General features: G+C 31.4%; 1 protein-coding gene across 1 annotated transcript; it reads right to left on the reverse strand.

Annotated features, from left to right (window-relative positions):
- Positions 1-1,847: 1,847 nt before the first annotated feature.
- Positions 1,848-19,579, reverse strand: LOC114944379 (adenosine deaminase). Its single transcript, XM_029320269.2, has 5 exons — positions 19,542-19,579; positions 18,486-18,902; positions 14,242-14,827; positions 3,429-3,749; positions 1,848-2,839 (listed from the first exon to the last, which is right to left on the reverse strand). Exons 2-5 carry the CDS (start codon positions 18,721-18,723, stop codon positions 2,407-2,409), a joined length of 1,578 nt encoding a protein of 525 aa, XP_029176102.1. The 5' UTR covers positions 18,724-18,902; positions 19,542-19,579; the 3' UTR covers positions 1,848-2,406.
- Between the last annotated feature and the right edge of the window lie 3,325 nt (positions 19,580-22,904).

The raw sequence follows: 22,904 nt of genomic DNA on the forward strand, positions 1-22,904 counted from the left end.
TTGCTTGGGCGCCAGGCGCGAGATTCGCGCCACTCTAAAAATTCACAAATCGGCAGAGAATCTTCATAAACCGTAAATCATCCTGCAAATTTCCGCGACGGAGATAATCGACTCGCTCAGGTCGTCAGGGGGTAGAGGGGGGAGTTCGGACGGGAGAGAAAGCGGAGTTCGAGAGTGGCTATTTCAAATCGCTCAAATGTAATAATCATTGAATATGTTTGGAATAACAAGATGAACGAAAAACAGACAGAAAAAAATATAAAAGTTTGAGTAATAGGTTGTACAAAAGCAAATAATATTCCTTCGATAAGTAACGAATGAGGTCCGCACACTGATCGTGCGTGGCGGACGGAGAATTTTATGTGACGCCGAAAGACAAATAAGGCGAAGCCGTAGTTTTCATTCGGACGGTACTGTACGGCTTATGTACGGCCGAGACGCGGCGCGTTGTTATTATTTCGCGCCTTTGAGACGACCCGACGCGGAGATATCAGGTGGCACGCGGGACCCGGAAGTAGACTTGCGTGCCTACGTATCGAATAATTATTAACGCACGAGACTTAATAAAGCCCGTGCGAAGCAATTGATTCTAATAATTTTGGCAATACACAACCTCTCATAAACTATAGTAGGTTCGGCGCGAGTTTCCCTGAGATCGGTCACGCTGGTCGTCCTCCGCACAATGTCACAAAGGATACTCGAATAATAATAGGCGCGAGAAAGAATACGCTATATTTCTCATACGTGACTATAGACAAGATTATTCTCTACAATCTTTAACTTCTAACGAACGAAAGACGACACAATAATTACGGGACGAGACTTTAATTCTAACATTTTCCACACCCGTGGCGCTCCTTATCCTGGCAGGGCCGCCTGGTGCCCCGCGGGACCCTGCGAATTCGCTTGATGAAAATTTCTCTCGCCGTTCCTCTGTGCTTCCGCCTCGAGTTCCGCTGTTCCTCTTTATTTTTCGTCGGGAAGAATCCTACGAGCACGCCCCTTTGCTGTTCCTTCAAAAATCCGCCAGATCGATTGATTGATCGATTGCGAAATTTTGTATATCCGGGTAGGCTGAGGCTCGAGGTAGTGTATCTCCCGCGTCTTTCGTTTCCGGGGCTCTCTCGCCTCTCGCGAGAGAGTGGCCATCTCCGTCTTTTGCCGGAATCTCTGTGGAAGAATGAACATTTTATGGCGGTATCCAGGTTCTTAACGGGAGGAGCAATCCAGAAAATCTGTGTGTGAACAATATTTACCGGACGTGATCCGGACGTGGTGGCCTCTGCTCGGTCCGAAATCGTTCTCTTCGTCCTCTCCGTCCTTTCACTTTCTCTCTCTCTCTCTCTCTCTCTCTTTCGGCTTCTCCGGTTAAGACACCCTATGCAAAATCGCTCGCCGAAAACGCAAAAATCGCTTAAACAAAAATTATAAATAAAAGTAATTCGCGGGACGGATGCGCGGGGCGCATCCTCTTACGCAGAAAAAAACGCAAAAATTATTTTTCGGGTGCTCTCTCTTTCTCTCTCTCTCTCTCTATCAAAGGTTGGCGAGAGAGCAAAGGTTCCCGAATTTCCCGCCTTCCCGGCCGGGCCTTCGGCTCTTGTGACGGACAAAAAAAAATGTCACGTCACAACATATATCATTTAACACCTTTACCTGGATTAGTAAACGTGGGAGAAACATAAATTTTAAATAAATTGTAAATAAATTTACATGTATTGCATAAATTTCCATAAATCATGAAATTCATGTTTATACATTTAAAAAAATTGTTATTATGGCAATTATCTATCTGTATTTGATATTACAGAAATCGCGCAGGTTAACATAAACATAGATGTTATAAATGCCTTTTATGATCTTTTTAATGAACATAATAATGATGAACTTTATTTTCGTAAATCTGATCTCTTCAAGATCTCTTACAGTTTACAATCTCTTGCAAGGCTTCAATTTAATCAACTGTTGCCTCGTATATATTGCAAAAATAATATTTATTTTATGTAATTTTTATATTTTTTATATCTTGTGTACGAAACGCAAAACAATAATTTCGAAAAATCTATATCCACATTGATAAATTTCTTAGCATTTAAAATATTTTCATGCGCAATTCGTCGTTAAAAATTATGTTAAGGTAGAACAGATTTACATAAAATATATATAAAATACAAGAGAATTTTATGCAATTTTTAAATTTAACACAAATTTTTGTAAATAAAAACAGTTCTAATAATTATATACCTATATTGAGAAAGTGAAAGAACATAAATATATTTTGCGATAACACAAGAGTATTATCTATGAATAATCAAATAATTATTGTCACAAGTAATATTAAATAATATTGTTCCGTTATTCTATCAAAGATATACATATATCTTTTCATCTTACTGATTATGTGCATTAGATATGCAGGACAGAAGGCTGCAATTTTTGCCATCTATTGTTATTAAGTGATAAATCGGCCAATTTCTTCACAAAGGCTTCCCACTTGGCCTGCCAAAGAATCAACGCCTTACTTTTTTCTTGGTTGTTCATACTGCTGTAGATCAGCGAGTTTATCGCCAATTGCTTGAGACTCTTGAGATCCGACTTGGCACTCATAAGACCCATAAAGGCTTCATAAAAATCATGGCTGAGCGCTTTAGCGCCCCAAAGTCCGGGATCATCGCTGGAAATTACAATAGGCGAATCCGACGCGAACAAAGTGGTCGCAGGATGATTTCGTATATCCTCCACGAGGCTAAGAACTTGATTCGAAATGGGACAAATTTCCACCGCTATCCCTCTTTGCTGCACCATGTTCCACAAAAGTGGATGCTTCGTCAATGCATATCTAAATAAATGTTATGAATGTCAATCTGAGGATTATATCAATCATAAGACCGCGAACGATAGTTTAGATAAATTTTGTGTTTCGATATGTCACAATCTGCTTTGATTAAATTTTAAAATAAAAAGCAAACTCGCATTAATCTTATGTAAAATAGATTTCTGTTAAATTAACTGGCTTTCTCATATGTTGTAACTTAATAATCTACCAAACAAAAAATATAATAACCTCAAAGCTAAATAACAGACACTTATTAATTTACAATTAGTCAAACATGAAAAACTTGAGCTTTGCAAGCTATTTAACTGTCTGCAATTCAATAATTGTCCATTATTTTGCTTTGATGAGCTATTACAGCTTCAGCAAATCATAAGCTACAACATATGAAAAAACTAGCTAATTTAATCGAAATCCATAAGATAAGTGCGAAGTACTTTAGGTAAGGTAAATAATTTACTAAATAATTTTAAATAAAATGAAGATGTATGTCATAAAAAACGCAATTTTCACCTTTAACTTTTTATAATTAATAAATGTTTCTATTTTGAATTTTAAATTAATTTTTCTTTAATTTTATTTGTGCTACACTCACCCGTGGCCAATACGTTTAGTATTGAGCAATAAAGCATCGAAAAGATTCAAGTCAGTGGACAATCCGTTCCAATTGGTCTCTCCAGCGTGGAAGAAGAATTTAATTTTTGTACTAATGGCGTTCAATTTGTCGGCGAACTTTATAAGAGGTTGTCCTTTGTCCTCTTGACCGACCAAGTCGAAACCAATTACAAAGTTGGGATATGATTTTGTCAACTGCATTAGCGTGTTCAGATATTCATCTACTCTTGTGTCATTGACGTTACGGTTTGGCGCATATATAATTTTAACGCCAAGAAAATCGGGATGATCTCGTACAAATCTATCATATGTCTGTTTTATTAAAGACTTTACAATGCCTCAGATTTTAATTAAAAATTTTTTTCATTGAAATATTCGTAAAATATTAAAATAAAATAAAAAACAGAGTATATCTCTTTTTTTCTTATCAGATTTCATTTTAAAACCCATTTTAGAAATCTTTATTTTAGTTTTGACAAATATAAAATTTTAGTAATATCTTATAATGATATCAATAAGGAAAGTGATAAGAACACCATTAAATATAATTAATTACCCACACAGCATAAAACTCAACAAATATGTTGCAGAAACGTTTTAAAATTTTAAAACAAATTCTAAATAACACTAACACGTCGTTAGAACACCTAAAAATATCCATGATAAAAAAAGTTATGAAACGCGTAAAGTTTGTGTTTTGAGTCGCGTGTATTGTTGCCTCTTTTCCGCGCGCCTGATTAGTAGTCGAGTTGCGCAGAGAGTCTTGCGATATACAGGGTTTGTCCGGAAAGTAATGCGTCGCATTTTTTTAAAAAAGAATTTATTGATCGCATAGGTAAAACAACTTAAAATTGTTCGAAGTATGACCCTTCTGCGTCAATACATTTTTGCCAACGCGATTTCCATGCGTCATAAGATTTCTGGAACTCCTTGACTGGGATGCTGTTCAGGGAGGCCGTCGAAGTAGCTTGTACGTTGTCAACCGACTCGAGCTGTTGTCCTTTGAGCTCCCTTTTCAGCCGAGGAAATAAAAAAAAGTCCGCCGGGGCCAAGTCGGGACTGTAGGGCGGCTGCGGCACCGTTGCCACACCGATCCGGGTCAGGTAGGCCGTAATAACAAAGGCGGTGTGAGCCGGCGCGTTGTCGTGATGGAGTTTCCATGAAGCGCGGATCTCCTTTCGGACGCGGGCGATCCTGTGATTCAGTCTCTGAAGCACTTCCTTGTAAAATTGAGCGTTGACAGTCTGGCCGGGGGGTACGAATTCATGGTGCACTATCCCCTTTGCATCAAAAAAAAACAATGAGCATTGACTTCACCCGGGACTTGCTCATGCGAGCCTTCTTCTGGCGCGGCGACGACGTCGTGTGCCATTCCGCACTCTGCCTCTTTGACTCCGGATCGTACTGAAAGACCCATGATTCATCCCCAGTGATAACGTTGTTCAGGAAATTGGGATTATCTGCACAGAGTTGCTTGAGTTCTTCACAAACTTCCACTCGGTGTTGCTTTTGCGCATCGGTCAACACTCTGGGCACAAGTTTTGCGCAAATCTTCCGCATGGCCAAGTCTTCCGATACAATCTCGTAAACAATCGTTTTCGGCAAGTTCAATAATTCCGACATTAAGCGAACATTCATTCGACGGTCTGAATTCAATAATTGGCGCACACGAGTCACATTGTCGTCCGTTCGCGATGTTGACGGGCGTCCTGCGCGGGCCTCGTCGGCGACCTCCTTCCGACCTTCTCTAAACATCTTGTGCCATCTGTTTGACTGCGATTTGGAAAGGCAATCGTCCCCGAAAACTTTCTTGAGCATTTCAAAAGTTTCCAGCGGCGTCTTGTCCAGCTTCACGCAAAACTTTATCGCATAGCGTTGCTCTATCGTTCTCTCCATCACAAGTTCGACGCGACCACTAAGCAGAGGTTCACAGAATAAGCCGTCCTAACCCTCCAAGCGCATGGAAACAATTGAGCGACCTACCGTTGGAAAGCTAAGGGTACCCCCCTTCCTCCCCAACCGGTCCCATCGCTCTGCGATGTATAGTCGCGTCACAAAAAAATGCGACGCATTACTTTCCGGACAAACCCTGTATGTGTGATAAAAAAATTAAAATAATATTAATAGCGCGCGCTTGTGTTACTAGTCCCTTTTCTAAAAAAGGCATGTTATTGACATTGTTGTCGCTTTTGCGCGATGCTGATTGGCTGTCTCGATTTGTCGTTGTTATGTGTTAGATTCATAGCATCGAGCAACTGTTGAGAGAATTAACAGTTTGACAGTTGTCAAAATAAAATTTATATATAAATTTTATATAAATATATTAATATATTAATTATTTTTTATTTTGCATTTATTCGCGTATTTGTACACATTCGGAAGATCATATTCATACGAAATATGGAATGCATTTGCTGTCATACAACCTAATGCTATTGCCAAGAGGACAGCAGAACAGAATGTAAGTAAGCGAATTTCCATTATATACATAATTTTAATTCGCCAAATTTCTATTATGTACATTATATTAATTTTCCGAATTTCTATTATGTACATAATTTTAATTAATAGAATTTCTATGATGTACATAATTTTATTTCACTGAATTTCTATCATGTACATGATTTTAATTCATCGAATTTTTATTGTGTACATAATATTAATGCCCAAATTTCTATTATGTACATAATTTCAATTCACCTAATTTCTGTTACGCACATAATTTTAATTCTTGTATTTTTATTATATAGGGGAGACCGGGGTGAAGTCGTCACCTTTTTTTTGAGATGCCGATTTTTAACAACAAAATAAATAATTTTAATGAAATGTAGTGTACCGTTGTAAAGTATGAATCCTTGACTATAATGTTTTTGGTCTATATCATTTTGTTCGATTAGTATAAAGTAAAAATGACAAAGATGTAAAAATTGAATTTTCAAAATTGCCGGGGCAAAGTCGTCACCCCACCCTGGGGCAAAGTTGTCACTTCATTCTTAAATTGAATTTTAAATAAAAATACGTAATTTTGATTATAAAAAACAATAAAATATATTTTATTAATCATTTTTTAATAGAAAAATTTTAACATTTATTAATATTTATTACCTAGCCAGAAATGAATGATCAAATCGACGTCGAGTCAACAACGATTCGACGTCGATTCAACGATGAATTGACGTTGATTCGATATCATTTCTGGCTGGGTAACATTTATTAACATTTATTTATTTTAACATTTATTAAATTTAAACATTTATTTATTTAAATAAAATATGATATATATTTCAAAATAACGCCAATAAAATATAATCACGTGTGTGAAGTTGGTCCCGCACTTTTCGAATTTTATATTTTTATGAATTGTGCTGCATTATACTACGCTTGTGCCATATTGTGCCGTAAACCACAATCTAGTAACTCAAAACATATTCAAGGAAATAAAAAAAAAAACAAGATTTTTGATAACCCCGCACTTTTTAAATTTTAACTTTTTCTTTATTGTGTCGTATTGTGCTACAATTGTGTTAATTTGTACCGCAAACGCGATATCGATAACATCAATAATAATTAAGAAAAAAAAAATAAAAACAAAATTAAGATAGCCCCGCACCTTTTTACGATTAAGTTCACGATTGTTTCATAAATTGGTACTAACTTGTGCCACATTGTGTTGTTGGAAAAATTTGAATATCTCATTTTATTTCGATAAAAAATTCACAAAGAAAAATTTTAAAAATACATATAAATCACACTACAATACAAATATAAAATTTTTGCGAGTTGTACTGAGTTGTGCTTAGTTGTGTTACTCAAAATCTATAAGGCACGTGCATAAAAAGCAAAGATTAGCTTGGGGAGTCGATAAAATTAATAAAAAATGGGCGAGGGTGAAAAAAATTTGACATATTTTAATTTGTTTTGGTTGTGCCGGATTGTACTACAATAGTACTACAACCACGGTCGTACATACAGATCTGGAAACTGTTTCACTTTTTTAATGGTAGGGGTAAGTCTCAAAAGGAAAATGATTTGGGTAGTTTGTATGATAACCGCATGGGTCGCTGCCATCATGGGATGTCAAGAACACTGCGTACGTCAATTGTGGAACAAAAAGAAAGATATTGAACATTCATTAATATAATAATATGACTAATAATCTTCTAATAATTAATATGATTAATTATGATATTAATTATTATTAAATTATTAATTATATAATTAATGATTAATAATAAATATGATTAATATCATAATTAATATAATTAATATTAATATAATTTTAATAATAGCTTCCCATTTTTTCCGCATAATTTCATCTTTAGGCACTTTAAAAACACATCTAGAATAGAATAGAACATTGCCTAACCTCAACCTATTTCCAATTTCAAGGAGAGTTCTATGAACAAACCTCCGGAGCAGCAATGGGATCCCCTATCTCACCTATCGTTGCAAACATTTTTATGGAACATTTTGAAAATAAAGTCCTGAAAAACGCACCTCTCAAACCCTCTACATGGTTTCGATATGTTGATGACACCTTTGTCATCTGGAGTCATGGCAGAGAAACGCTCCCTAAATTTCTCGACTTTCTAAATTCTCAGCACCGCAGTATTCAGTTCACAATGGAAATAGAACAGAATAATCAGCTTCCCTTTTTAGACGTGTTAGTTAAAAAGAACGAAGACGGCACCTTAGGCTATCGGGTTTATCGAAAACCAACACATACGGATCGTTATCTCCATGCCACCTCTCATCATCACCCAGCTCAGAAGAATTCTGTCATCAGTTCATTAATATACAGAGCCTTAACAATTTCTGAACCAACTTCCCTGAATGAAGAATTAGAACATCTCAACCAAGTCTTGACCAAGAATGGGTACAACTCCAAAAACATCCATCGAACAACTGAAAGGCTGAAAAATAAAATCTCCAGTTCTACAAATATGAGTGCATCAAGTGAAAAAGAAGAAGATAAACAAGATAAAAAATAGACGATCCTTCCGTATCTTTAGAGTACAACAGAACGCATTAGCAGGATCCTGAGTAAACACAATATCAAAGTAATTTCCAAACCTCAAAATAAGATTGCGCAACTACTTCCTAATCCCAAGGACCGGAGACCACACTTAGAAACACCAGGTGTATACAGGATTCCTTGCTCCTGTGGAAAAGTGTACATAGGAGAAACTGGGAGAAAGATCAGTACACGAATTAAGAAACACCAACGGAGTGCCAGGTACTACCATTTTAGTCAATCAGCCTTGGCAGAACATTGGATGGAGGCGGGACACTCGGTACAATACGACAAAGCAACCAGACTAGCCCCCTCGCAAAGCTATTTCGTCAGAAAACATCGTGAAGCCCTAGAAATTCTGAAACATCCCGACAACCTCAACCGCGACAAAGGTTATCAAACAAACCCTATTTGGCACACTGCTCTTAATATACACACACACTACTAGGCGGCGTCATTACGGAATACTTTTCCGTAGATGAAAAACCTTCATAATATATATAAGGACCACAACCCAAGAAAGCTCAATGTCGGAGCTCTCAGCCCTGAAGATGCAAACTGCAACGTTTGCGAAACGTCGGCATTACGCTGTTAAACCACGCGGCATCCATCCGGAAACCTTTTGCATTGTGAAACTATATTTTTGAACTGTTCGATCTTTTTAATATATTGGTTTTTGAAGTCTCTGAATCCGAATCTGAAATCAGATTTTCAAAATTCAATATGGCGGACGAAAACTCTAAAAATTACTTGAATAAGCAGTAACTCGACATGCGACTTTCAAAATACAATAAAATCAACTTATGACATTTATTGTTAGTTATGTGAAGTGAATTAAACATGTTAAAAATATTAATTGTTTATAACCGCCGGTGTTAGCGTTACCGGAGATGTACCGCGCGGAAGTCGCACAATATAAACAATTAATATTTTTAACATGTTTAATTCACTTCACATAACTAACAATAAATGTCATAAGTTGATTTTATTGTATTTTGAAAGTCGCATGTCGAGTTACTGCTTATTCAAGTAATTTTTAGAGTTTTCATCCCCCATATTAAATTTTGAAAATCTGATTTCAGATTCAGATTCAGCGACTTCAAAAACCAATATATTAAAAAGATCGAACAGTTCAAAAATATAGTTTCACAAGGTGTTTCATGCGCAATGTCAAACGAGCGCGGCAATATAGAGGTTATTTGCCCCCCAAATATTTATATATAAAAAAAAAAAAAAAAAAATACATGTTCCTTAATTAGCTTTTCTTTTAAAGTTTTAATAGATTTCACTTTGATTAGATCAAAACTGATTTTTTGCAGCAAAAAATTGATCACTTTAGGGGTAGTTAACCCCCTAATTTTCACTCCCCCTCCAACATACCTAGGCCGATTTTCGTCTTCTATCAAAAGATACTTTTATACCAAAAATCATTAAGATCGCTTCACTGATCTCAAAGATATCGCAATTTTTCCATTTTACCCCCTATTTTGGGGGGTCGTTTCACCCCCTAAATATGTTTTTCCGCCGCTAAAAAAATACGTGTCTCTTAGTTTTTCATGTATTATAACATATCCAAATTTCAGAAAAATCGGAGAGTGACACTTCCGTAGTTTACTTGTTAGTACAACTCGCAGAAATTTTATATTTGTATTGTAGTGTGATTTATATGTATTTTTAAAATTTTTCTTTGTGAATTTTTTATCGAAATAAAATGAGATATTCAAATTTTTCCAACAGCACAATGTGGCACAAGTTAGTACCAATTTATGAAAAAATCGTGAACTTAATCGTGAAAAAGTGCGGGGCTATCTTAATTTCGTTTTTATTTTTTTTTTTTCTTAATTATTATTGATGTTATCGATATCGTGTTTGCGGTACAAATTAACACAATTGTAGCACAATACGGCACAATAAAGAAAAAGTCAAAATTTAAAAAGTGCGGGGTTATCAAAAATTTTTTTTTTTTTTTTTTATTTCCTTGAATATGTTTTGAGTTACTAGATTGTGGTTTACGGCACAATATGGCACAAGCGTAACCCAATGCAGCACAATTCATAAAAATATAAATTCGAAAAGTGCGGGACCAACTTCACCCACATAATATAATCACAAAGATAAAAATTTTGAAATTGTAGACAACCAAACTGGGCAAAAATATTAATTTATTAAATCTTCTTCACAACGTTTCGAACTTTGGTTTAGGTCATTATCAAATGAACGAATCATTAAGTGTTAAGGGGATGCCGGATGATGTTTTTACCGACCGAATGCAAGAATATTTAGTTTTTTTTATATAACTTTTTATTGACTATACTGATCAATAAATCCTTTTCCACGATTAAAGTACTTATAAAAACGGACCGCGCTAGCTATTTGCATATATAAATAGTTTGCATATATAAATCATATAAAAATCAAAAATTACAGTTTTGTTTTCGGCTGCTTTGTGTCAGTTCGTAATAATACTTATTTCATTAAAAATGTTCTGCAGTTTGTCTGTGCATGAAATATAGTATGCGCGGTAAGGATAATATGAAGAATTATTAGTAAACGATTAAAAGTGAGATTGCAAGTCTAATAAAAAAGTTATATATTAAAAACATTTTTACGCGTATGTGTTGTATACATGCATATGTTTAGATATGTGTGGTCCTAACCCGTCGGAGTTCGGCCAACGCTCCGGCATTATAAAATTAAATATGTGTAAAACACATGTGTCTTTGACGTTTAACTACCAACATTTATTTATTTATTTATTTATTTTTAACATTTATTTTTAAGTGTGCTACTTTATAATTATTATTCTTCTTCAACCAGTTGTTTAACGTAGTTTTCGAGACTCCATATTGTTTTGCGGCTGTTTAAATTTTAATTTTATTTTTTTTTTACCGCAAAAACTGTCTTCCTCAGTTGCTCCTTGTCGACAGGAGTCGTTTTGCGATAATACATGCATACCTTTTATGCAATTGAAAAAAACAATGACATTTGCAACGGAAAGTCATCCGGGTGAAGTCGTCGCTATGACTTGATGACATTACCCCAGTGACTTGGTGACGACTTCATCCCAGACACAGATTTCAAATTTAGTCGCTCATAAAATATTAGAAATAAACAAAAATAAAAAAACTGCACTGGATTTCTGTTCAGTAAACATTACTCTTTAAAATCATTTACCTACAGATTGGGAAAAAAATATTTAAAATATTGAAAATTTTTGATGCGCAAAAAATTTTACTTTTGACTACTGAAAATACGTTTATTGTAATCAAAATCACAACATGACATATATAACTTCACTAAATTCTGTTGGTCACGTGGACATCACATAAATAGTGTTTATAATATTAACAAGTTCACATAACATATAGATTTCGAGATAACTGTAATGACGACTTCGTCCCGGTCTCCCCTACATATTAAAAATTCGACGAATTAAAATTATCTACATAATAAAAATTTAGCGAATTAATATTATGTATTTAACGGAAAATCGGTGAATTAAATTTATATACATAATAGATATTCGGGAATTAAAATTATGTATATAACATAGTAGAAATTCAGAAGTCAATTAGAACATAATGGAAATTCTACATGCTTTACGTACATAATGAAAATTCGGTGAATTTATTTTATGTATATAATAGATCTCTGACAGCACAGAATATTTATATAAAATGTTTATAGAATATTTATAATAATTATTTTAATATTTTATAAATATTTATCACAAATATTTTAATAAAGATATGGATAAATTGACACTCGCCAGTATTCGAATAAAAATAAAATAATGAACTTCTTATCTCTTGACCAAACTGGCAAATATGTTTGATAATTACATTCACGACGTTTCGACCATTATTATTAGGTCCTTTTCAAGTAATAAGATGTAATTATACAATTTAAGGAGAAACTCCTTTTGTCGATTGATACACTTCAGACACATTCAACAGTTGCTTAATAATTGTCAAATGTGTCTGAAATGTATTAATTGACAAAAAGAGTTTTTCCATGAATTGTATAATTACATCTTATCACTTGAAAAGGACCTAATAGTAATGGTCGAAACGTCGTCATAATTATCAAACATATTTGCCGGTTTGGTTAAGAGATAAGGAGTTCATTATTTTCCAAATATTTTATAAACGTTTTTGAAATCTAGATTCAATAAATCATAAATATTTATCATAAATATTAGAGAAAATATATACGATAAATATTATGGTAAATATTATAAATATAATGATTTTTTAATCAAAACGATCGGTTGATATAGTCTAATCTAAAATTTGGTCGATTAGAGGTTTTTGTGTTTTTCAAACTCTATTAGACATTTATAAAAAGTTAAAAATGTGTAAAAAATATTTATAAGTAACTTATTAAACATTTATTTTAAAATAGAATATAAAATTATAATATACACTGAATATACTTAGGCAACAGAGTATATAGTTTAACAAATAAATTTATGTGCACATCGATATATTATATACGTAAATTTATTTGTTAAAGACATTCTGTTGCAGAATGTAGCTCAAAAATAGAAATAATTTTATTTTAATTTTTTAAATATTTTTAATTTTATTAATGTTGAAACATAAATCTGTACTCAAATAGAACCGCGCTAGTCAAGACTGCCATCTTCTGTACACATCGCCTATCGACCATCCGATCGTAGGTCGATGTATTTATCGACCAAATCGATAGATCGACCCCGGCGGTACTCTCTTCCGCCGGACACACTTCCGTCTAGTCACTCTTACTGTACGATCTTTTACATAATAAAACGTGTCTAAGCTCTACATAAATTCTACACTAGATTTCTCTCCTTGGAGCCATCCTTGCGCTACCCAAGTTCACATTCCAACAATTAATTTCCATTTTTGCCAGCCTATATAATTCTCACGAAAATCAAATACGAGAAAGATACGTCACATAGCGATAAATGAAAAAACTAACATATTAGTTAATAAAATATTTACAAAATAATTACTATAAATATTTATCTTTACATACTATAAATATTATATGAAATATTTAATCTGTTAAACTCTTAATTTATTTAATCTATGTTTTAATAATATGTTAAATAAAGATTTTTATAAAACATTTTCAAAATATTTATATAATATTTGAAAAAAATATATATTCATAAATATTTATGAATCTTTATCATAAATATTGTGTGCTGTCTGGAGAAATTCGGCGAATTATACATAATAGGAATTTGACGAATTAAAATTATGTTTGTAATATGAATTTGGCAAATTAAAATTATGTTCGTAATATTAATTCGGCGAATTAACATTATGTAATACATAATAGAAATTCGGGAATTCAAATTATGTCCCTTTTTAAAAAAGGCATTCTCGCAAGTATTGTTGCCGCTTTTCTGCGGTGCTGATTGTTTATCTCGATTCGCTTTGTTGTTAAATTGAAAGTATCAAGTTCTGTCATCGCGAAGATTAATAATTTGACAGTTATAAAATAAAAATAAAAACAATACCAATGGCGCGCGCGAAGTACACGCTTGTGCTGTCAAGTAACATAAAAAACGTAACATTTAAAACGTTTGTGCAACCTTTCATAAACATTAACGTGACAAATCATAAGCGGACATTTTCATGTATCTAAAACGTATATGAGATATTTTTTAGTCAATTTTGCGAAGATCTGTGAAAGATTTTGTGCAGTGTGGATATATAATTCTGTAAAAATCTTATCCGGAATGATGAAAGTAAAATAGTGTAGGTTAAACACAACATAAGCTTCTTACCTATCAGTGATGTTCTTGAGGATTCCCGCCATTTCTAGCGATCCGTAGACTCTATCAAAATCGTATAATGACGTTAATGTCGCCCGCATCTCCACGTACATCACATTATCTTCGTAGAAATCTTGTAGTGTGCGATAATAAATGTCTTCGAAGACAGGTCGATAGGACAGCCAGGAACCCATAAACGCAAAAATGCTATTAAACTTCTTCCACGCCTTATCAACGGTGCTGTAGTCGCTTCTTGGATTTTCCGTCATCATGGTCAACGACCGCCTGATTCTGTCATCAATCGCTGCAGCCTGTTGATCCTGTCGCAGCTCGCTCAGTAATTGCCACTCGCACGTCCCGTCGGGATTCTTGTTGAAGAACTTAAGTCGCAAACTATTATTTTGATCGCACGCGTATAGATTTTCGCGATAGCTCACATTGTTGAGCTTATAATCAAGCGAAACCATAGCGGACTGGTGAGCGTGGAGAACGGCGCCTTTGGGCATCTCACGTAGGATCTTAAATACTTCAGACTTCTCGACTTCCGGTATTACCTCCAGAAAGTTGCGCGATGGTAAAAAGCTATCGTTGCTAAACCCTGCGAAAAAACCTCTATTATAATATTATAATGTTTACTATAATTCAAACCAAACATTAGATATCTCATTAGATGACACACGATAAAATATATAGTATTATAGCAGTGTATCATCTTTTGTATCAATTTTCCCTCATTTTATATATTTTATATTTATTATATGACATATTTTCTTTTTTTTATTTAACATATAAAACATTTTTATTATTAAAGATATTTATTATTAATTAATTACATTATTTAAAATTAGGAAAATGTATAAATAGCATCAAACTTGAAATTATATCTGTCAAAGTTAAATAACTGTAATATTAAAATATTCCTAAGCATTCATTAATTATAAATATGAAAATAGAATTAAATATGTTTAACAAAATTATATTTTAAGAAGCACTTTAATCTTTGTTTATGTTTGATAATGTTACATGTATGTTTTAAGTATGTTTGAACACCGGATGTCGTTAAACGTACGTTTGATAGATTATGATTCCAAAAATTTCAAAAAGAAACAAATGTTTACTGATATCTTGTGCTATAATTAGTTCATAGTTTCGTGCACGTTTATTAATAACACGCTTTCGAATACGTTAATTTTAAAAAGATTACTCAGGAAACGACAAATGCTAAAAAGAATATATAATTTCAAAGATTTATAATTCACGATATAAGCTATATTATTACCTGCTTCTCGTTCAGCCTTATCACCTTACCATTTATGTTAATTTTATTTTGCTTATTTTTTATTACACTATTTTTCACGTCGATTTGTCGTTATTTTTGTGTACTTCGAGACATCAATCAGAACAATAAATAATACTATAACATAACAAGATATTAGAACACGGATGTCTAACTAGCTTCTCCAAAAGAATTTCACATTTTGATCATTATCTACCAGAACCAGTGTCGGTTTTAGAAACATTGGCGTTCTAGACAAAATTATCGTGGCGCCCATTCAGCCGATTCAAATTTTAGATATAGGTATAGCCGAATATTAAGGTACACCGTGCACTAGGCAGCGGCGCCCCTACAGATCTGGCGCCCTGGTCGATCGCCCGACTGCGTCCTACCCAAACGCCGGTACTGACCAGGACCTGACTATAGTTATTAAGTTATTTCCTTCTTTGCATTACTCTCATTTTACTGTAGTCTAAGGGACCTATTTTGTAACTTTTAATAATGTTGTTATGCATTACTGCGCAGATTTTTTGTAACATGTAATAGCTGTGCAATATGATACATAACATTACAGATTACAGAATAGGTCTCTAAACATATTTTGGAATCTGTTGGATGTCCGTGTACTATACTATGATACACTTAATAATACACTTCTCACAATAATTAAGAGATCAACAAAAATTGTCTAAAAAGACAGGTAAATTTTAAATAGCTATAACTTTGTTTTAAAAAATGAAAATTTTAATTTTAAAATAAAATTTTAAGCCAATAAGATAGAAGCGATTGTCAGTCACAATATAGAACCGAGGTAAAATAAACTCAATTGACCAACAATGGCTGCACTTAAAATTCTTTTATTAAAAAAAAGAAACAACGTTTTGATCTTCAGTTGGATCCTCTTCAGGCTACAATAATTAAAATTTTAAGAGGATGCCGGATGATGTTTTTACCGACCGAATGCGAGAATATTTAGTTTTTTTCATATAACTTTTTATTGACTATACTGATCAATAAATCCTTTTCCACGATTAAAGTACTTATAAAAACGGACTGCGCTAGCTATGTTTGCATATATAAATCATATAAAAATCAAAAATTACAGTTTTGTTATCGGCTGCTTTGTGTCAGTTCGTAATAATACTTATTTAATTAAAAATGTTCTGCAGTTTGTCTGTGCATAAAATATAGTATGCGCGGTAAGGATAATATGAAGAATTATTAGTAAACGATTAAAAGTGAGATTGCAAGTCTAATAAAAAAGTTATATATTAAAAACATTTTTACGCGTATGTGTTGTATACGTGCATATGTTTAGATATGTGTGGTGCTAACCTATCATGTGTATACCATATGTGTATACGTGCATATGTTTCAATATGTGTGGTGCTAACCCGTCGGAGTTCGGCCATAAAAAAAAGGTCATAGCTACTTTTCATATTCTTCAACTTTGGTATTTTTTACATACAAAAAACAACGAACTTAACGAAATGGAAATTTTCTTCTCACTTTATGGACGTGTGCATGCACAAGATTTGAAAAATTTTTTGAAAATTTTTTCGCGTTAAAGCCTGAAGTTTTCTCTGCAAAATCATTTTTTAAAATTAAAATTTCCATTTTTTTCTTATCGAGTTATCGAGAATTGAAGAGAAAATGGTAATTTTAATCATTCCTAGATAGCACATGATTGTTTCAGAAATATTTCCTAAACATATCTAAAGTTTGTTAATCGTTTAAGCATCAATAAAAAGCATCTCGACAAAAACGTCTTTCAAACTATAATTTAAGAAACGTTTCCTTCACATTTAAATTATACCTCCACAGCATGAAATATTGCTAAAATATTGGAAATAAAATAAATATTTCAATATTGAGCTACATTACAAATTGCAGCAATATTATGCAAATATTATAAGAATATATATATTTATTGGAGATTATAAGTTAATATATTTATTGGAGACGATGCAAAATATTAATGCTATATTATAATTCAATCACATAGTTCCTTCCTTTACCGCTTGCGCTGCTACGTATCTATCTTGCATTTAAGTTTTAGTGACGAGAATTATATAAAGTAAAAATGTAGCTTTTACAATCAATTATTTTAATCAATTTAATTTTTTTTATTCAATCCTAACAAAGAATTCAAATATTAAATTGCGGTTATTTAAAACTCGGACAAATAAATGTTTGAATAAATAAAGAAAATAAAAAAGAAGAAATATTTTGCAATATTTTATAAATGTTATGTTAACGTTGCTGAAAATATATCAGCGTTGCAAAAATTATTGCACAGTATGATTTAGAAGTGAATATATTTATATTATTGCAAGTTCACAAATAAAGAATAAAACGGTAAAAAATGATATTTATTGACCTTTTCTCTTAAACGTTTTTTAAACTCGAAATTAAACATTTCTTTTAACTAAAAGTAAGATTTAACGAGCTAATTATTTCTTTTAGCATTACTCGAATGGACATTTTAACTAATAAAAACCGTTTTCGAGAATCGGTTATGAAACATTTCGAAGAAACTATTGTAAAACGTTTCTGAAACGATGATGTGCTACCTAAGAACATTAATTTTTTTTTACAAAAAAATCTCAAACATCTCTAAAAAGCTATTTTTCACACATTAAACGTCAAGTATTTTGGAAATCTAACGTACTAGTATTTAATTTGTAGCATTCAAAAATTTATAAGAAACATTTTGTCTCATTTAAATAAAATAATTTTTGGCTGTAAACTAATATAATACTTTCGGATTTTCTTATTACAAAATTTAGTTCTTAAACAATGCTCAAAAATTCATCCTACAAAAAACAAAAGAAAAAAATGCACCACAAAGAAAGATTGATCAATAATCTTAAAAACTATGATTTCTTTTCTTTTTTAAAATAATAATAGAGTGCTTCTTCGCGTTTGCCTCCGAGTTTGCGCAAACTAATTTATTATTATAAGAGTGAAAAGCTCGAACCATTGTTGATCTCTCGATCTTTAAATGACATCAGGACTTTATTCGCCATGATTTCCATGGAATTGAGTTTCAGCTTGCCGCCTAGGGACGATTGTTTCTCACTCGTTATTAGTTGCTGTCGTAGTTGCCAATAGGCATGTTGTCGCTTAAACTCTCGCTGTTTATGCACGAGGTGCGCGTTGATCACGTTTCCACTGCAGATCAGGATCGTCAAGGTGAACAAGCTCGACCAGACCATGGTTGAACGGTGGAAAACTATACTTTACTAACTAGACGCGAATTACTATATCGTCGCGTCGTTCAGTTTCGCCTCAAAAATATTTACTTTGTGTCAAAACACTTATTTGCACTTGAGCCTATGTAGAGTGTGAACGTTGCGGCTGTCCGATCTCCACTGAATAACTCTTACCACCGAGACTACCATTATAAGGGCATAAGGAATAGTGTATAATGAGGACCGGTAACTCATTAGTAGAGTCGCTTGCTGACTACTTGTAACGTCAACGATTAATGATACGCGTGTATTTCTCGCGCTTGTGTAAAGCAAACATTGTGACAGATACCCACATATTGCGATAGCAAATATGCGTGTAAATTTACTTAAGATCGTAATTAAATAAAATATTCCGTTTTGCTAATTTTTCGTATGAACAATATTGCGTACGATACAATAAATAATAAAAAAGTATAATTATATTTATATAGTTAAAGAAGGAAGACTGCATCTATTTTTCATTGCAGATTTAATCGATATTTTTTTTCGGCTAATTTAAACTTAAGAAAATATAAAATATTTTACATTCTCTAAGTCAATCGAACAGTCTGTGTAAAGATCAAAGAATTACGAAAAAAACAAAGATCTTACACAAATGTTTTTGCGATTTAAGCAGTTAATATTTCACGTTAGCCAGACTGAAAAATTAAATAAATATAATTATAAATTATTATCGATCTTCTTTTTCTTATCAAACTCTTTACTTATCGAACATTTAATTATAAATTACACCTGATTGTGCAAATATAAATGATATGTTTACATAAAACGTTTGCACCTACGAAATTTTTTTAAAATAAATTCTGAACAAATGTATTACTATCACTGAAATAGGTTACAGGAAAGCTGTTGTTTTATACTTAGTTTATTTCACATTTTTATAGTTCAATAAACTTTTATAGACTGATAAAATAGAGAAAAAGAGTCATTAATTATTATCATTCAATATTATCGCTTAACACAGATATAAACATAGATTAACAGATATTAACAGATATATTATATTATACTCAATACAGATATAAACATATGATAAGATAAAAATACTAGAAATATGGATTAAAATGATTAATATAAAATAAAATATAAATTTTTAAGTAAATTGTTACAACGCATAACATGCGTAAAATAAAAATGTGTAAAAGCAAATATTTTTAATGTAGAATAAATCATATGCTATAACAAATTTTTCACCTAATTAGTCATCAAATTAAGTTAATTAAAATTGATTTATTGCATTTTAATTCTCTTTTAATCGTTTTATATATATACTCTTATTATATCTTATCTTAAGAATGCATTTTTTTTCTAATATGCATATATGTTAAATATGCTTGCAAGTGATCTTTTACTAATAATTTAAAAAATTAATCGTCTTTATCACTTGTTTCTTTTTATATTTTCGTTATCGATAATTCCATACCAGATATAATAGAAGAACTTTTAATATATTGAAAATAAATTATATTGAAATACTAATTAAATATATACGTAATTAATACTAAAATAATGATAAAAAAAGTAATTCTTATTTTTTTTTAATATTATGAATTATACTCGTCAATGACCTGTTTTGAAATTCAATTTCTTATTATATATTCTTAAATGTTTTGTCAATTTAATTTTTTTGTTTTATATTTGTCAATTTAAAAACCTATGGATTACATACATAATTAAAGCAAATCTAGTTGCGATTAAAAAATCATAAGGAATAAATACATCCGAATAAATGGATGAAAAGTAAATAATAATAAAAAAATCGCCATGCTATATATGTGATACATATATATTGAATCGCTATACACAAGTCTACATTTTTATACGTAACCTAATGAAATTTATCTTTGCCTAACATCTCGAACGGGAAACTTCCGAATCATGTACAAAAGTCGTCACATTTTAATTATTCTCATCCTTTGTTTTTTTTAATTATTCTCCTTTGTTTTTAACATCGCTTACAATTTACATTATTTACAAAGTGATTTAAGGAGACATTCTTGTGTGAAAATTTGATGGTCTCAGATCAAAATCTATCTTTCTCAATGCAATATTTAAAGATGTTATAATGTTTATTCTTAGATACGTAAGAATAACAAACATTATTTTTTATAATGATTCTCCTCCAAATATGTTGTTAAATACATTAATCTATAAAAAACACGTATTTTTATATGTGCGGATTTTGAATTTTAAAGGGTGAAATACCTTTGAAAAAAAACGGTATTTTTCTTTAGGATCGAATATATGCTAAATTATAAGAGATAGAAAAAAATTGTTAAACAAAAGTTTAAGTCGTTTGAAGAGTACTAAAATTATATGAACGAAATTTTTTATTTTTACTTTTCTTTAAACCCCACTACTCAATTTTTTTCAAAATTAAAATTTTTTTTCCAAATTCAACCATGTATGATAAAGCTTATGTTGCGAAATATTATTTTCGAGAATTATGAACGCTTCCGTATATACGCTTATCAGTGCTATGTGCGTAAGTGATTACCGTCGAAACAATAAGATATATAAAAATGTTTATGTAAAATTTTGATCTATGTTTTCTATAATAATTAATAACTTATAATATTTTAAGTTTGTGTTATAAATAATAAATTAATTAAAAATAAGAAAAGGCTTATACAAGTAACATTTTATTAAAACATTTATTTAAAAAATTGTAAAATAGTAAAAACGGTCATATAAAATGTGATATTATTACATTGGTTAACAAATTGAAAAGCGATGCATTAATTATAAAAGGCGGAAAATTATTTTACAATTAAATCTTTGCGAAAATATATATATATCGCAATACTTGGCATAAACAAATTTTATCTTACGTTAAAATAAATCATAAGATAAGATTATATGTACCTGTTCCAGATAAGTTATAATAAAATTATTACTTATAATAAAATTATTTTACAATTTAATCTTTACGAAAAATATATGTCGCAATACTTGGTATAAACAAATTTTATCTTACGTTAAAATAAATCATAAGATAAGATTATGTGTATACGTGTTCCAGATAAATTAACAATATAAATTGTTTCATGTAGCAGCATAATCCTCACAGTTAATGTAATCTTTTCGTTGTAATCATATCTGTGTAAACTGTTATTTTGCAATAGAAAGCAAAAACGTCTTTGAAAATAATTATCAATCCGCTTAACGTTGTAGACTTTTATTAGTGTCGATAAATTTAATATATCTAACAGAAACGCCAGAAACTGAAGCAGAAGTGGAATTAAAGGAAAACATACAAAAATTATTGTTGGTTAGCGTTTTTTTTATTTTAATGGGTTTCTGTTAAATTTTATGCTGTGTGGGTAGTTAGTCATTACAACATCCAAGTGTAAATAATTCAAATACGCTCATAAAATGCAAATTGTTCCTGTAAAAAATACCATTAAAAGAAATGTATTAAAAAAATAATTTAACTCTTCCTCTCTGTTATTTTTATCATTTTGGTAAAAATTGAAACTAAAACTAATTATTATTCTTGACGTTCTTCATCAATTTAAGGCTTGTAAACATATATTTTATTTACGTAAAATATTTGTTTGTTCCACATTAATACAAAATCTGATAAATTACAAAAATTTTCAATAAAGAATATAGTATTCTATGTTCTATCTATGTTATCCGATTCAATTGTCTGCAAAATGCGTAGTACCCAGTAAGCAAGAAATATTAAATCAACATTTTAAAATGTTGATTTTATGTAAATGTTCTAAACGTTATGATATAATGTTTTATAAATATGTTTAAAATATTTTAATAAACGTATGAATTAATCGTGTTTTATATTAAAGAGCCAATCTAATTAATATTCTTAATATTCTTATTATTGTATGAATAAATATTTAAAAATAGTTTAACTGATATGTTTTATATATGTTTTAAAGATATGATATTTAATAACATATTGCTCTCAAAATATTAATAAAATATTTTAACATCGTTAATAAAAACTTAGAAAATACTATTTTAACATTACCGAAACCTCTAAATCGATGTCAAAGTTTGTTCATAATGATGTGCATACAATGTTAAAAACTATACATACTTGAATTTTATTGAACATTATTATGTTAATGAAAATCATTATCATAACGTTGTAACAATAATTTCTTGCTAAAAGTAAAGGC

Source organism: Nylanderia fulva, unplaced genomic scaffold, assembly GCF_048542155.1.
Source record: "Nylanderia fulva isolate GAGA-0341 unplaced genomic scaffold, ASM4854215v1 Scaffold12, whole genome shotgun sequence".
NCBI classification, from domain to species: domain Eukaryota; kingdom Metazoa; phylum Arthropoda; class Insecta; order Hymenoptera; family Formicidae; genus Nylanderia; species Nylanderia fulva.